This window comes from Crocuta crocuta, unplaced genomic scaffold, assembly GCF_008692635.1.
Source record: "Crocuta crocuta isolate KB4526 unplaced genomic scaffold, BGI_CrCroc_1.0 scaffold16, whole genome shotgun sequence".
NCBI lineage: Eukaryota > Metazoa > Chordata > Mammalia > Carnivora > Hyaenidae > Crocuta > Crocuta crocuta.
The window spans coordinates 8642843-8656265 of NW_027531893.1; the positions used below are offsets into that span (position 1 = coordinate 8642843).

The following is a 13423-nucleotide window of genomic DNA, read 5'->3' on the forward strand; positions in this document are numbered from 1 at the left end:
TTTTTTTTTTTAATTAAAAAATTTTTTTTAAATGCTTGTTTGTTTTTGGGAGAGACCTAGAATGAGAGTGGGGGAGAGGCAGAGAGAGAGAGAGAGAGAGACAGAGAATCTGAAGCAGGCTCTGCCCTGTCAGCGCAGAGCCTTATGTGGGGCTCGAACCCATGAACTGAGATGATGACCTGAGCTGAAGTCAAAATGCTGAACTGACTGAGTTGCCCAGGAGCTCCCCGCTCTCAGCTTTGNGGCTATAAGAGTTAGAAGAAATCAGCTTGGACTGGCTTCAGCACAAGGGTGACTCTTGTTCCCGTAACTGGAAGGCATGGGCGGGGCTGGCCTCAGGTGCAGGGGTGACCATGGGCAGCGTCAGGCTCGCGTGCCTCCAGGTTACCCCAGGCGGAGGAGGAGGGGCTGAGGGCTGGGGGCCGATGCTCGGTGATACCGCGGAGCTGCCTCACCCGCTGCTGTACGGGGCCGTCTGTGCCCACTGGCCAGGCCTGGGTCATGTGTTGAGCCTGTAGTGATTCCCTCGGGAAGGAGGAGGGTGGTCCCTCGGAAGCAGGGGGCACGTCTCCGGGCCAGCGGAAGCAGTGGACGCTCCCCTCGACAGCCACACTGTTTCTGTGAGCCCCTTGCCCCCTCCCGGCTGTCTTCTCCCTTGGCGTTTGGAGGTGGATGTGTGGCTCTTTTCTCGTCCGAGTCCTTGTTTCTCAAGCAAGTCTCCTGCCTCATCCCCGGGTCCGGGGTTTGTTGGTCTCCCGGGTGTCACAAGCAGGCAGGTGTGACTTTGAACAAATAGATGCTGGCACCGGCTCTCCCTGCCCCGCCGGCCGGCCCCACGTTAGTGGGGAGATCCTAGACAGGCGGCATCAAGCGCAGGCCCGCGAAGGCACGTGGTCATGAGTCGCAGTTTTACCATGACCTGATTTAGACGTGGCCCTGGCATGTTCTGTTTCTACAAGCGCAACCAGAGTTCACACCGCCTCCACCTCTAAGCCCAGACAAGGCAGTAGCGTGGAATGAATGTGTACCTCTGGACCCTCCACTCTGCTTCGGGTCCCAATGATGTGTGACTCATTCTGAAACAGGCAAGTCACAAGGGCCCCGGATTTGCAGTAATTGCACACTGAAAGGAAAAAGAGGGGCACCCCGGTCCTGGTAGGCAGAGGGGTGCTCACGTGCTCCATGCTCTGTCCCAGCTCTCTCCTCGGTCTGAAAGGATGGTCTTCCCTTTTCAGAGTCACTTGGAAGAGCAGCTCAGCAAACAGACCTAAGGCCAGAAAATGAATTGTTTGAACTTCTCATTTGAAAAATAGTGTTTAGCTTTTGTTTTTCTGCCTATTGAAAAAGTAGTCACCAGTTTCATGGCCTGACCTTCAAACCCTGCTCTTTCCTCAAATCCCACCAAGGGTATGGAATGAACGACACACACTGACTTTGAACCTGCTGGGCAGCTGGGAGTTGAGGGGTGCCTGGAAGTTTGGAACCCCAGCTTTGCTTTTTTTTTTTTAATTAAAAAATTTTTTTTAAATGCTTGTTTGTTTTTGGGAGAGACCTAGAATGAGAGTGGGGGAGAGGCAGAGAGAGAGAGAGAGAGAGACAGAGAATCTGAAGCAGGCTCTGCCCTGTCAGCGCAGAGCCTTATGTGGGGCTCGAACCCATGAACTGAGATGATGACCTGAGCTGAAGTCAAAATGCTGAACTGACTGAGTTGCCCAGGAGCTCCCCGCTCTCAGCTTTGCTTTTTGTTTTTTGTTTTTTGTGGTTTTTTTTTGAAGTGTCTGTTGAAATGGAACCCTGGCCTCAGTTCTGGCCCCTCTTGGAAAGGCGGAGCCAACGCCAGAGCCGGCTGAGTTTCCCGACTGGGACGAGCCATGGATTAGCCACTGGGAGGTCGGGGTCTGAATCCTCGACCCTTGAGGGGCGGCTCCCGCACAACCCTGTGACCCTGGGCAGGTCATTGCTTCCCCACCAGTGGAGCCCAGCTCTCGGGGTGTTGGAAGGCGAGCGTCGGTGTCTGAGCACTTGAGCGTTTGACACACGAGCACTGAAAAGGAAGCCTGGCCGGGGTGGGGAGCAGACTGAGGACCCTGGCTGGGGGCCCCTGGTGCTTGGGTACCCCGCTCCCAGCTGCGGGTCTCTGTGGATTTGTAGGAGTCAGTGGGGTGGGTGAGCGTGTGTGCGCGGCGGGGGGACAGTGGGAAGGGAGGGAGGAGGAGAATTAGGAGGCCGGCCCCGCGGTTGAAGGGGTGTGGCCTTGCCACGTTTTCAAACAGCTTCACTAGTATAAGGAACTTCCCGGAAAAGAAACCTTCTAAATTCAACCCCATGCTGTTCAGTAACGTAAAGGGAGAGGGACCCCAAATACTCAGCTCGTGCACACCCTGTTGTTGCCAGGTGCTGTCCGCCTCTTGAAATTCTGCCCCAAATCCAGCCCATAGCGCACACTCCTCCCCTTATTTCCTAGGTAACCGGCAAGGGCATCTTTCTCCTCCTTCCCTGAAAGGTCTTGTTGAGGCCTTCCTGCTCTCCCCTTCCCCCTTTTGATGGTCTGTCCTCGTTTTGATTCCTGGAATGTAGAACGCAGAGGGCAACTTAGAGAATCCTTGAATTTGTGAAGTCAAAGACTATTGGGAGGTCACGCCTGCCATTTCCCTGAAAAGCACTTCATTTACCAAATATTAATCAGATTAGAGTGTACATCATCCCGGGCAAGTTGATGGATTATTGCTGCGATTTAAGAAAATCAGAGTGTCAGAGCTTTGGGGAAGCTCAGGGACCTGGCCAGGGTTGTCATCTGGAGGGGGACAGGTTGACGTCCTTGGCTGTGGAGGGTCCTGTGGCCTCTCCTCTGCACGCACTCTGTGGCACAACAAAACCGCCATCCGTCTCCAGAATTCTTTATATTCTCCGGACCTGAACCTCTGTCCCCGTTAAAACATGAACTCCACATCCTCCCTCCCGCCGGGTAGTTTATGCAAGCAGAACCAGAACAGCGTATGTCCTTCTGCGACCGCCTTACTTCACTTAGGGTTGTGTCCTCAGGGTCCGTCCATGTTGTCACGTGTGTCGGGATTTCCTCCCTTTTTCAGGCCGAACAATATTCCGTCTTTTGGGCACATGGCATTTTGCTTATCCATTCACCCCCAGATGGACATTTGGGTTGCTTCCCCCTTTTGGCCATCGTGAGTAGCGCTGTGCTCTTGAGCATGCAAATCCTCTTCTGCCTCAGGGGCTTTTGGGGAAGCGATAGAGGCCGGGGAAGCCATGGGAGCTGGAGATTTGGGTTCCCACACCCGGCTGCTCAGCCTCACAAGGACGTTCCTCAACTCCCAGAGGCTCAAGACTCCAGCTGTATAAAGGGGTCGTACCTAACCCCTCCCCCCGCCCCCAGGCTGAGCTGCTGGCACCTTCAAGATTATGGGCCGTGGTGCCCGGTGCTGGAACTGCGGCCCCACAAGGGTGCTCCTCACTAGGCCGTGGCCGGTGGGAGGCCCTGGGAGAGCCGTGGGGGCAGAGACCCACCTCCTCAGTCCCTCGGCACCTCACTTTGCCCTTCTGTGAAAGGCAGACCTCAGGCCACATCAGCCTTGCCCCAGCCGCGGGGCTTGGGGATGGTTTTGGGTGGGATGCAGCGGTGCAGGATCCTCGGGAGGTGGGCCGCAGGGGAGCTGGGCCTTCGCGCCCTTCACGCCTCCCTTTCCCAGCACCTCAGGAGGCCCCCGCTCCTTGTCCCCATGCAGGTGTGTTGTTACACCTGCTGTCTCTTGACACTGGCTTGGTGCTTATGGTAGTAGTGAAAAAGTGTCTTCACCTGAAAATGTTTTCAAACTTCTAAAAATTTGGAAAGACTAAAATAGCGTAAGGAACCCCTGTTTACCTTTCGTCCAGTTTCCTCTTTTAACATATTCTAGCCCATTTGCTTTCTTACTTGTTTTCCCTCCCTCTGCCCCCCTCCCCACGCTTCTTGTCTGCATAAGTTGCACCCGTCGTGTCCCTTCCCGCCTGAGCACGCGTTTGCTAAGGATAAGGTGTTTGCTCTCCTGAGCCCAATGCACTGTCCCCCGCTTTAGGGGGTTTTCTGGTGTGTTCCACTTTGTTCGTTCGCCTAATAACACCCTTCAGCACATATGTCCCCCACCGGAAGAAGATCCAGTCTAGGGTCAGGTATAGTGCCTTTAACTGTCGTGTCTCCCTGGCCTTTGTCACTCCGGACCGTTTTTCCCAGCCTTCTCTTTTCCGGCTTCGGCTTCGACATCTCTGAAGAATGCAGAGCCTCCCCCTTCTTTGTTTTAGGAAAATGTTCCTCATTCTATCTTTGGTGTTTTCTTTGTATGATAAGATGAAGGTTATGCATTCCTTCATGCGTCCCATCTGGAGGCACATGATGTCCTGACCCTCCTGGTGACGTGACTCGTGATCACCTGGCTAAGGTATTGCCGGATCTCTCTGCTGTGTAACTGCTTTCCCTCTTCTTTACAATTAGCAGCCCGTGGGGAGCTACTTAGAGACGATGCAGATAATCCTGTGCCTCATCAAAGTGCCCCCCGGGATTTGGCCTCATTGATGATACTTGCCTGAACCAGTCTTGACCCGAATGGTGGCAAAATGTTGATTTTCCAGCCTCCGCACTCTCTCCAGGTGTAAAGGTCAGCGCTCGGCATCCCGCTGTAAGCAAGGACCCTCCCTTCTCCCTGCTTCTTTATTCTTGGCACAGGTCGTGGATTCCAGTTTTTCGTGGTTTATGTTTCATTCCTGATTTAATTAATTTGATGCTCAAGTTGTCCCAGATTTGACCACTGGGAGCCCTTCTGACCTGCTGTGTCCTTGTGATACAGGCCCCTTGTTTTGTTTCGCAGTCCTTATACCTCCTGGCGTGAGAAGTTAACCGCGCCGCCCACCCCCAGGGGGAGCCCTTTCTCTGAAAGCCCTGGTTCCTCTCAATGGCAGGGGTGTTAGAGGCCAAAACCCAGGTCCCGATGTGCTGACGGCCCCCAGGGTGCCTGGCTTTTGGGCCCTTTCAGTGGACAGAGCTAGAAAATAGACGCGTGTACGTACACTAAAAACGCATTTCCTCACCGTGCATATACACACGTACAAACATGCGCGTGCATACGTGTATTTTAGAAATCGTGAATTCATACCAACAGCTCCAGTATTCGTGCTGACGCAGATCCATACCCAGAGGCTCTTTCTCGCCCTCTCCCGTTCCAGGTCTGTCCGTCACTGCTTCAGCTAGAGCCTGGCTCCCTGCGGCGTCAGCACATGTGTTGGCTGAGTCCTAGAACACACCTAAAGGAGTTCAGTGCGTTTGTTGTGTGTAAACAAGACTTCAGGCAGGTCTGCAGCTCCCCCTCCCTCCTCACATGCTTCCTCCATCTCCCAGCTGAGGGTCGAGAGTCCTGTGTCCTGTTTAGAGCTACTCACACGAATCTGCTCTTGCTCTCCCCATACCCCCCACCCCCGGTCAGGGTAGGTATGGTATTCAGTTGAAAAAAATTTTGGTCCCCTTTTTCTTTTCCAATATTCCCAGGTTAGGATTCTTTCTTCCATTTTTTTTTAATGATTTAATGTCTATTTTAAAAAATATGTCGAATATTAACAAAACTGTGCAAAAAGGTATGTTCAGGAAGGGTGCCTTCCATATTCTTTCCTTACCCATTCCCCTGCTTCTGGTAGACAACTACCTGGGGTTATTTTCTGGAATATCCTTCCTGTATTTCTTTTTGCAAGAAGAAGGTGATTTATATGTGATTTACTCTCCCTTCTGTCTTACACACAGAGTAGCACACGGTATATGCTCTTTCTTCTCTTCACTTAGCAAACTTCCCCGGAAGTCAGTCCATATCAGTACAGCGCTATTCCTCATTCCGGTTGCAGCTGCATTGGGGGTGTGTGTGTGTGTGTGTGTGTACAAGTTTATTCAACCGATTTTTATGCTTGGACATTTAGGTAGTTTCCAGTATTTTGCAATTATAGATAATACTTCAGTGAATTGTGCATGTGCGTTTTCATAGTGTAAGGGGTGTATCTTCCAGATAAATCCCTCCGAGTGGGATTACTCAATTGAAGGGTATTAATCGTAACTTAAAAGTTTCCTTTTAAAATGTATTCAAGTCAGAAGAAAAACAATGAGATCAAACACGATCATTAGCTAGATAACAAATGGGACGGGAAACACACAGACGTGGCAGACATCATAGAGGCAGGCGAATGACTAAAGTTTTTTTTTTTTTTTTTAAATGTTTTATTTATTTCTAGGAGAGAGATAGAGACAGCATGAGCAGGGGAGGGTCAGAGAGAGAGGGAATCACAGACTCTGAAACAGGCTCCAGGCTCTGAGCTGGCTGTCAGCACAGAGCCCGACGCGGGGCTCGAACCCACGAACCGCGAGATCATGACCCAAGCGAAAGTCGGACGCTTAACCGACTAAGCCACCCAGGCGCCCCGCGAATGACTAAAGTTTGAGAGGAACTCAGCTGGGTTATGGTTGCAGTCCCTTCGAATTCCAGAGTAGAAACCTGGATGGGATGGGGGCTCCCGCTGTGTAATAGCAGGTTCAGACGGAGCCCCCTGGGAATTCATCATCAGAGCCTGAGTCCCGGCCTCCGTGAGCATCAGTCCTGTGCACACAGGCCCCCCGTTCTGCTTTCTTTGGTGGCGGCAGCATGGTGCACGTACCGCGGGAGGAGAGCAAGGCTGCGCCCGGGCAGGCCTGTGTCCGCAGGGAGACATGGGCCCAGGAGGGTACCCAGAGCCATGCCTGACGTTCTGGTCTGACACAAAGAAGAGGTTCACTTTGACACTGAATCACCAGGAAAGGAAAGTTCAAATCTTCCTCATACTCTTTTAAAGATGGCTGTAGAATCCATTTAAAAATATTTTTTTAATGTTTATTTACTGTTGAGAGAGAACATGACAGAGCACGAGCAGGGGAGGGTCAGAGAGAGAGGGAGACACAGAATCCGAAGCAGGCTCCAGGCTCCGAGCTGTCAGCACAGAGCCCGACGTGGGGCTGCAACTCATGAACCGTGAGATCATGACCTGAGCTGAAGTCGGACCCTCAACCAACTGAGCCCCCCAGGCGCCCCGTGTAGAATCCATTTTAGAATGCTGAGACTCTGGAGACACCTCTCCCCAGTTCCTGTTACCCACCCCTCTCGTGCCCACATGGCATTTTGCGTGCAGTTGACAGACCCTGGGCAAGAATGGCTACCTTGTGGGGTTTGCCTGGATAAGATTGTTAGAAAGAAGCAGTGGGGGTGCAGGGGACCCGTGTTGGCACTGGAAGGACCGTGGCGCATTCATGTAGGGAATTAACGCACACAGAGCAGCTCGCTCCCCAACTGTGCTGGCTGGACGGGGGTCGGGAGGACGGGGGCAGCTGTGGGAGCCAGGTGACCAGACCGAGGTTCAGAAACCTCGTCGTGCACGGAGTGGAGAAGGCCCTGCGGGCTGATCCTGCACGAGGACGTGACCTGGGAGCAGGAAGGAGAGCAGTCCTGGCCTTTGCCACTACTTTTCTCGCCATTTTAATTGTCACTAGGCTTCTGGGTTTCTGTTCCAAACCAGAACCAAACCAGGGGTTCTCAGCAGTTCTGTGTGAAGCTTCGGAATTCCAGAAGGCAGTGTTAGGGGCAGGAGGGAACCCGTGGTCAGAGATGTTGGGGAGCCCACCCACCCTTACCTGGAGCGGCCCCGGTCCCGTCTGCTCACTGCGGTCGTATGCCATGGGAAATTGTCGTTCAATCAGTGCGCCCCTTCGTAACTAAATTCGGTGAGCGCGGCTGGATTATATTGAGTTGCTCTGCTGCCCCACAGTTCTGCATGTCCAGGGACATCAAAGAACCCAAAGGGAGCGACCACGTCAGAGCAGTGCACCCTGTAGACTGGGGTGCCGGGGCTCGGCCCCATAACCTCAGGGGGCCCTCAGAGCTGAGTTCCAGCCTCACCAGCAAGGCTGGGAGTCAGGGGCGCTTGCAGCGGTCCAGGAGGTGTGCCACAGGCCGCAGGGTCGAAGCCGAGGCTGGCACCACAGGCTGGCCTGCTGTGGTTGAGATGTTTTCGCCAGGATGCTCCGTTAGTAACACAAAACAACCATATAGATCTGTGATCGTAGCGTGAGCCTCCCAAGTATAGGTGCATTTTCCTTGTTGTCAATTATCCATATTTGTATTGCTGTGTTAACATCATAAACAATATAAGCAGTACAGGGTTTTTAGAGGTGAGAATAATTAAAAATATAAGGTGTGTGCCCCACGGCAGAGAGGTCTGGCTCCCTGGGAGGCAGCTGACAGGGGTTGGCGGGGGTCAGGGTGCAGGCTCAGGCGGGAGCAGCGGGAGTGAGCCCCAGTCTGTGCCACCGCCCGCTCCTGGCTGTGGCCCTGACCGCCCGGGCTGCTGTTGACTCAGCAGCTCCCTGTGAATCGACTGGCTCTTTCCCCTTAAGTTTTGCCTCCTCCCAAGTAGTGACAGCCACGGTGAGAGAACAGGCTTTCCGTGCGGTTAGAATTTTCTTCCAGTGCACGTAAAAATAAACACAGAGCAACGCCAACAAGTAGTTTGCACACCACTTGAAGATCATGGTCGGCTCCCACCTGGGCGAGGGGGATGGCCCGGTGGGGGTTCCAGGCTGCGGCGTGTGACTCCAGGCCACACTGGGAAGTCGAGGCTGGTGGTCGAGGCCCGTGTGGCCCGGTTGGGGGAGGCCCTTGTCCACGCCCAAGGGCAGTCGCAGGTGCGGCCCTGCCTGGCAGGGTTTCAGAGGCGCTGAGCACGTGCCGTCTCCTGTGAGAATGCCGTGCATGCTCAGGGCAGCCTGGGTGCAGCTCTGGGCCACCTGTCCTGTGTTGTAGTGGCCACGCGTGCATCCCTGCCGGCCCTGCGTGCAGCCAGAGCCTCGTCCGCTTGTCCGTGCCGTCACTGAGCACATGCCCTGTAGCAGGCCCTGGGCTCGGCCCCAGAGCTCCAGTGGAGAGTGAGCCAGACAAGGCAGCTGCTCTTACGAAACCCGTGTTCTTGGGGGGTAAGGCAGAGAGCTAGTGAGCACACTAGTAAATAGAGTAGAGAAAATCCGGGCCGTTACCATTACTAAGAAGTAAAATTGAGATGGGGGTGGAAGGGACACATTTACTGAGAAGAATTCCACATAATTTATGTCGCTACTCCCTGCCCCAGGAGATAGAACATAGTAACTCCCCGCTCCTTCAATGTGGGCTGCGCTTAATGACTTGCTTCCACAGAGTGTTCAGGGAAAGGAGGAGGGCAAGTAACTTTCCAGTGGGGAGATGTGACCAGCATTAGCCCCAGCAAGTGGTGTAGACCTCACACAGGCTGACATGGAGCCGTGTTGGCAGCCTGTACCCTCGCTGCAGCGGGGTGAGAAGGGCAGCCCTCCTGCGTGGGCTTCCTCCCGGAAACCTGTGGCCCTAGTCTAGTGATGAGAAAACAGCAGACCCAGGTGAGGGACGTTCTGCAAAATACCTGACCAGCTCTCTCTCCTCAAAGCCGAAAGGTCACCAGAAGTGAGGAAGTGGAATACTTGGCCACAGCCCAGAGGGGCCCAAGGGGATGTGATGACGGGGTGTAACAGGGTGCCCTAGACGGGATCCCGCAACAGAAAGTGGCAGGAGGGAAGAACGGAGGAAGTAGGAATGAAACGTGGATTGTAGAGAATAACTTAAAGAGGAAAAGGAAAAACAGGTGTAGACGGTGCCTGAGGAGGCCTGTCTGAGGTGGTGGCATCTGAGCTGGGCATTGAAGGATGTGACTGCAATAGGCCAGGGTAGGGAAGACCTGGGGTCCGAGCGTCCCCGGCGGCCATGTAACGATCCTGGGGCGCAAACATCAAAGAGCATGGAAGACGCTCACCGCACAGCTGCAGAGGCGTGAGGTGGAGGAGGCCAGGCAGTGAGGTCAGAAGTGGACAGGGGCCAGGCCGTGCAAGTCCTCGACACTCTGGAAGGCATTTGGAGTTCATCCTGAGTGACGGGAAGGCGGTGGAGAGTTCTGAACAGAAGGGCGACATGAGCTAATTTCCACTTGAAATAACTTGAGTCTGGGTGGAGGACAAACCAGGGCCAAAGGGAGACAGAGGCTGGGCGGGAGGCCCCTGCGCAAGTGCAGGGGAAGACCGTGGCTGTCGAGGGCTGTCCCTCGAGGGGCAAGTGCAGGCTCACACGTCCGCGGACTTTTCCCTCCTCCATATCCTGAAGATGGCGGAAGGCGACCTGGACTCTGGGTTCCAAGAACTCGCTGTTTGGAAGTCCACACACCCTCATGTCAAAGAACTCCGTGACAGGCACGCCTTACAGCCAACAGCTAACCATCCCCAGTTGGAGATGGTTTCCTCTCTTGGTCTGTATCTCTTCCGGAAGCCTAAAAATGTGCACCATGCTTTAGTCGTTTGCTCCAAGTTGCGCTTATTTACTTGGGAAAAATACAACGAGGTTCCTAATTTTCTCTGCTTTCTGGAAGTTGTCGGTGGAAAGGGAAAACAAAAGGCTTCAGGCCCGTCAGAGCCTTTTCTAGTGTGTAAACGGCTTTAGAACAGTCTCTGTGAATTTGGTTATGATTTATTAACCACGTGTCATTTTTCCTGCGCTGCCTCCGTTCCTTTGGGAAGAAGTGTGATATCAATAAAGTAGAATAAGTGTCTTAAAAAACACGTTGAGATTAAATAAGCGACTGCAATTTGTGCTTATTTTTTTAGTTTTTGGGTCAAAGTCAGGGTCACGTTTCTTGGCATTGCCAGGATGAGAGGAAAGAGGGGTTCTGGCCTCTGTCTTATTTGTCCCTGGCTTGTTGCCGAGGCTCCGTCACTGCCGGCAAACCCTCGCTGGACGTGTTAGGCGCCGTTCACTCGGGCTCCGTCTGCAGCTCGGCTGTGTCTGTAAGTCTGGGCCCACGAAGCTGTCTGAGCCCCTCCCGGTGTCTGTGCTTGCTCCTAGAGATAGAGATGGTGATCATGGAGCGCAGCAAGGTCCCAGAGTTGGCGGCCAGCACCTCCGTTCAGGAACAGAACACCACGGACGAGGAGAAGAGCGCCGCCACGGGCCTGGAGAGCGCACAGTGGAGCAGGTGCTGCCTGCCGGCCCCCTGCTCGGGCTGCTGCTGCNCCTGGGGCCCCTCCCGCCTCTCCTTGCTCCTCCATCCCCCAGTGGCCACGGGGACGGAGCTGACACTCAACCCTGTAACGCTGAGCCCTTGGAAAGAGGAAGACTAAGACATGGCGCTATCCCGCCCCCCCCCGCCCCCCGCAAGCACATTGGTGCTGTGCCCTGTCCTCAAGGGCGTGGGCCACCCTGTGGCCTCGTACTGGCCGCTCCTGGCAATGTTCCGTCGCTCCCAGGAAAGAGCCCCTTGCAAGCCCCACTCGGATCGCCCCGTCTCAGTCATTCACTGCCATGCCACCCCGCCGCCCACGGGGCCTGCCCTGTGGCTCGGCCCCTGTGATTTAGTGCTGCTGTCCACCTTCGACTTTTTGCCTGGCTTTTCATCTTGCTGATGGCCCACTGAAGCTAAATCCTCTTAAACCTTGCAGATGCCACATTTCCCAGAAGCTTGCTGCAGCACCGCCCCTTCCAGAATGAGACAGGGTGGAAGGCTGCTCCCACAGTGTGCGCTGGGCTGTTAGGAGGGCTTCTTCCTTTCAGAGCTACTTCCTTAACAAGTGGCCCCACATCACTGACCCCCACACTAACCCGATCCTACTTTAGGGTTAAAATAAACGCACAGCACTGGGGCCCCTGGGTGGCTCAGTCGGTTGGGCATCTGACTTCGGCTCAGGTCATGATCTCACAGTTCGTGGGTTCGAGCACTGCGTCGGGCTCTGTGCTGCCAGCTCAGAGCCTGGAGCCTGCTTCAGATTCTGTGTCTCCCTCCCTCTCTGACCCTCCCCTGCTCATGCTCTCTCTCTCTCTCTCTCAGAAATAAATAAAACATTAAAAAAATAATAAACACAACACATCATCCTACAAAGCCTTCACTTCCTGGATTCTCAGGGCTGGGTGGCTGAAACACACACACACACACACACACACACACACACACACTGTGCTCTTTATTAGTCCAGCTTGAAGTGAAGAGTCGAAGCACACTAATTTTTTCCTCCACATCTCTTGGCTTGGCAAATGTTTCCGTTATCTAACAGACAGGATTAATTTCTGTCACATGCACAAGGGGGCCATTTGTAGTTTGGTTTAAACAGAAAACACTGGAGTGTGGTGTGGGCTGTCAGCTGCTGGAACTTATAAAGACCTTTTTGATTTTGCTTGGCAGTGAAAAACGTAACTCCAGGATCTATGAAAGTGAAGGGGATCCTTCTAAACACAGAAAGGCATGGGAGAACAACCTTCCGTTTTCAGGCACAGCATTAGTTAGGATATGAATGATTGGAAAAGCCACAAACGACTAGCGGCAGGGCTGCATGAGCAAATGGGGTAACATCTGCTCCATAGAATATCAGCTGCTGCTCTTCAGTGAATACGGTCAGGAAACATTGGGTTTCTTAGGATCTAAAAAATGGAAACCGAGCACCTATTTTACTTAGTATGGTAATATAGCTTTGCTAAACGAAGAAAAACAACCATGTATTATTTTTTGAAAAAAAGTGAATAGATCAAGATGTTATGTTTGAATGTTCAGTTGAGATTTCTTTCCCCCCCCTGATTTTTAGTGAAGAAAGGGCTTTTCTTTGAGTGGATTCAGATTGTTTCTTAACTTTCGGGGACTTAAACTGGCAGCTTCTACCACATGGTTTATGATGGAAGCTGAGCCTGGGGCCTCGAGCTGGACCCACATGCAAGCTTGTGGCCCCAGAAACCCTACTTTGCTCTGAGACCAAATCCAGTGAGTGACTGGCCCAGGTCGATAGCTGCCCTCTGCTTTGCAAAGGTGTTGAGTTGTGGGTTGTCAGAAACACTGCCACCGGCTTCTCCCCTCTTGGTCCCGGGCACTGAGCAGGGAGGAGGGCGCTCTGGGGGAGGGAGGGAGCGGACTGCTCTCTTTGACATGAATTGCATCTTGACATTGGCCCACTCGCCTGCAGAAACAGCATGGTATAAAGCGGAACTGTTCTCCGTTTCCTGGTCTATCGTGAGCTGTATCTGCATTCAGGGTTAAGTATGGGACTAAGACGCTGAAAAATGTTCTAAAGCGTTTTTTTTCCTTAAAAAGAAAGTTTAAAAAAATTACAAAAGTAATATACGTTCAGAAAATGTAAAAACATTTTGAAAAAAATGTATAAAGAAGCGGAAAGATCTGCGTGATGTCTGTTTCAACGGCAGCTGTTGCTGACATTCCGGTTATTTTCTGCTAGCTGCTTTTCATGGTCTGTTCAATGGGAATCGCGCCCTCCCTGACCAGGACGTAGGCTGTACCGTGCCCATCATTTTTTCTTGTTTTTTTTTTTTTTTTTTTTTTTTTT

The 13423-nt window shown here is 53.0% G+C and overlaps 1 protein-coding gene across 4 annotated transcripts in view; it reads left to right on the forward strand.

Annotated features, from left to right (window-relative positions):
* The window catches only part of CLEC16A (C-type lectin domain containing 16A), a 198359-nt gene that overhangs the window by 53819 nt on the left and 131117 nt on the right, over nt 1–13423 (forward strand). For all 4 annotated transcript variants that reach the window (XM_077773315.1, XM_077773316.1, XM_077773317.1 and 1 more), the window contains exon 11: nt 10947–11076. In XM_077773315.1, the coding sequence (XP_077629441.1) occupies nt 10947–11076 (130 nt within the window). The remainder of the gene's footprint in view (nt 1–10946; nt 11077–13423) is intronic.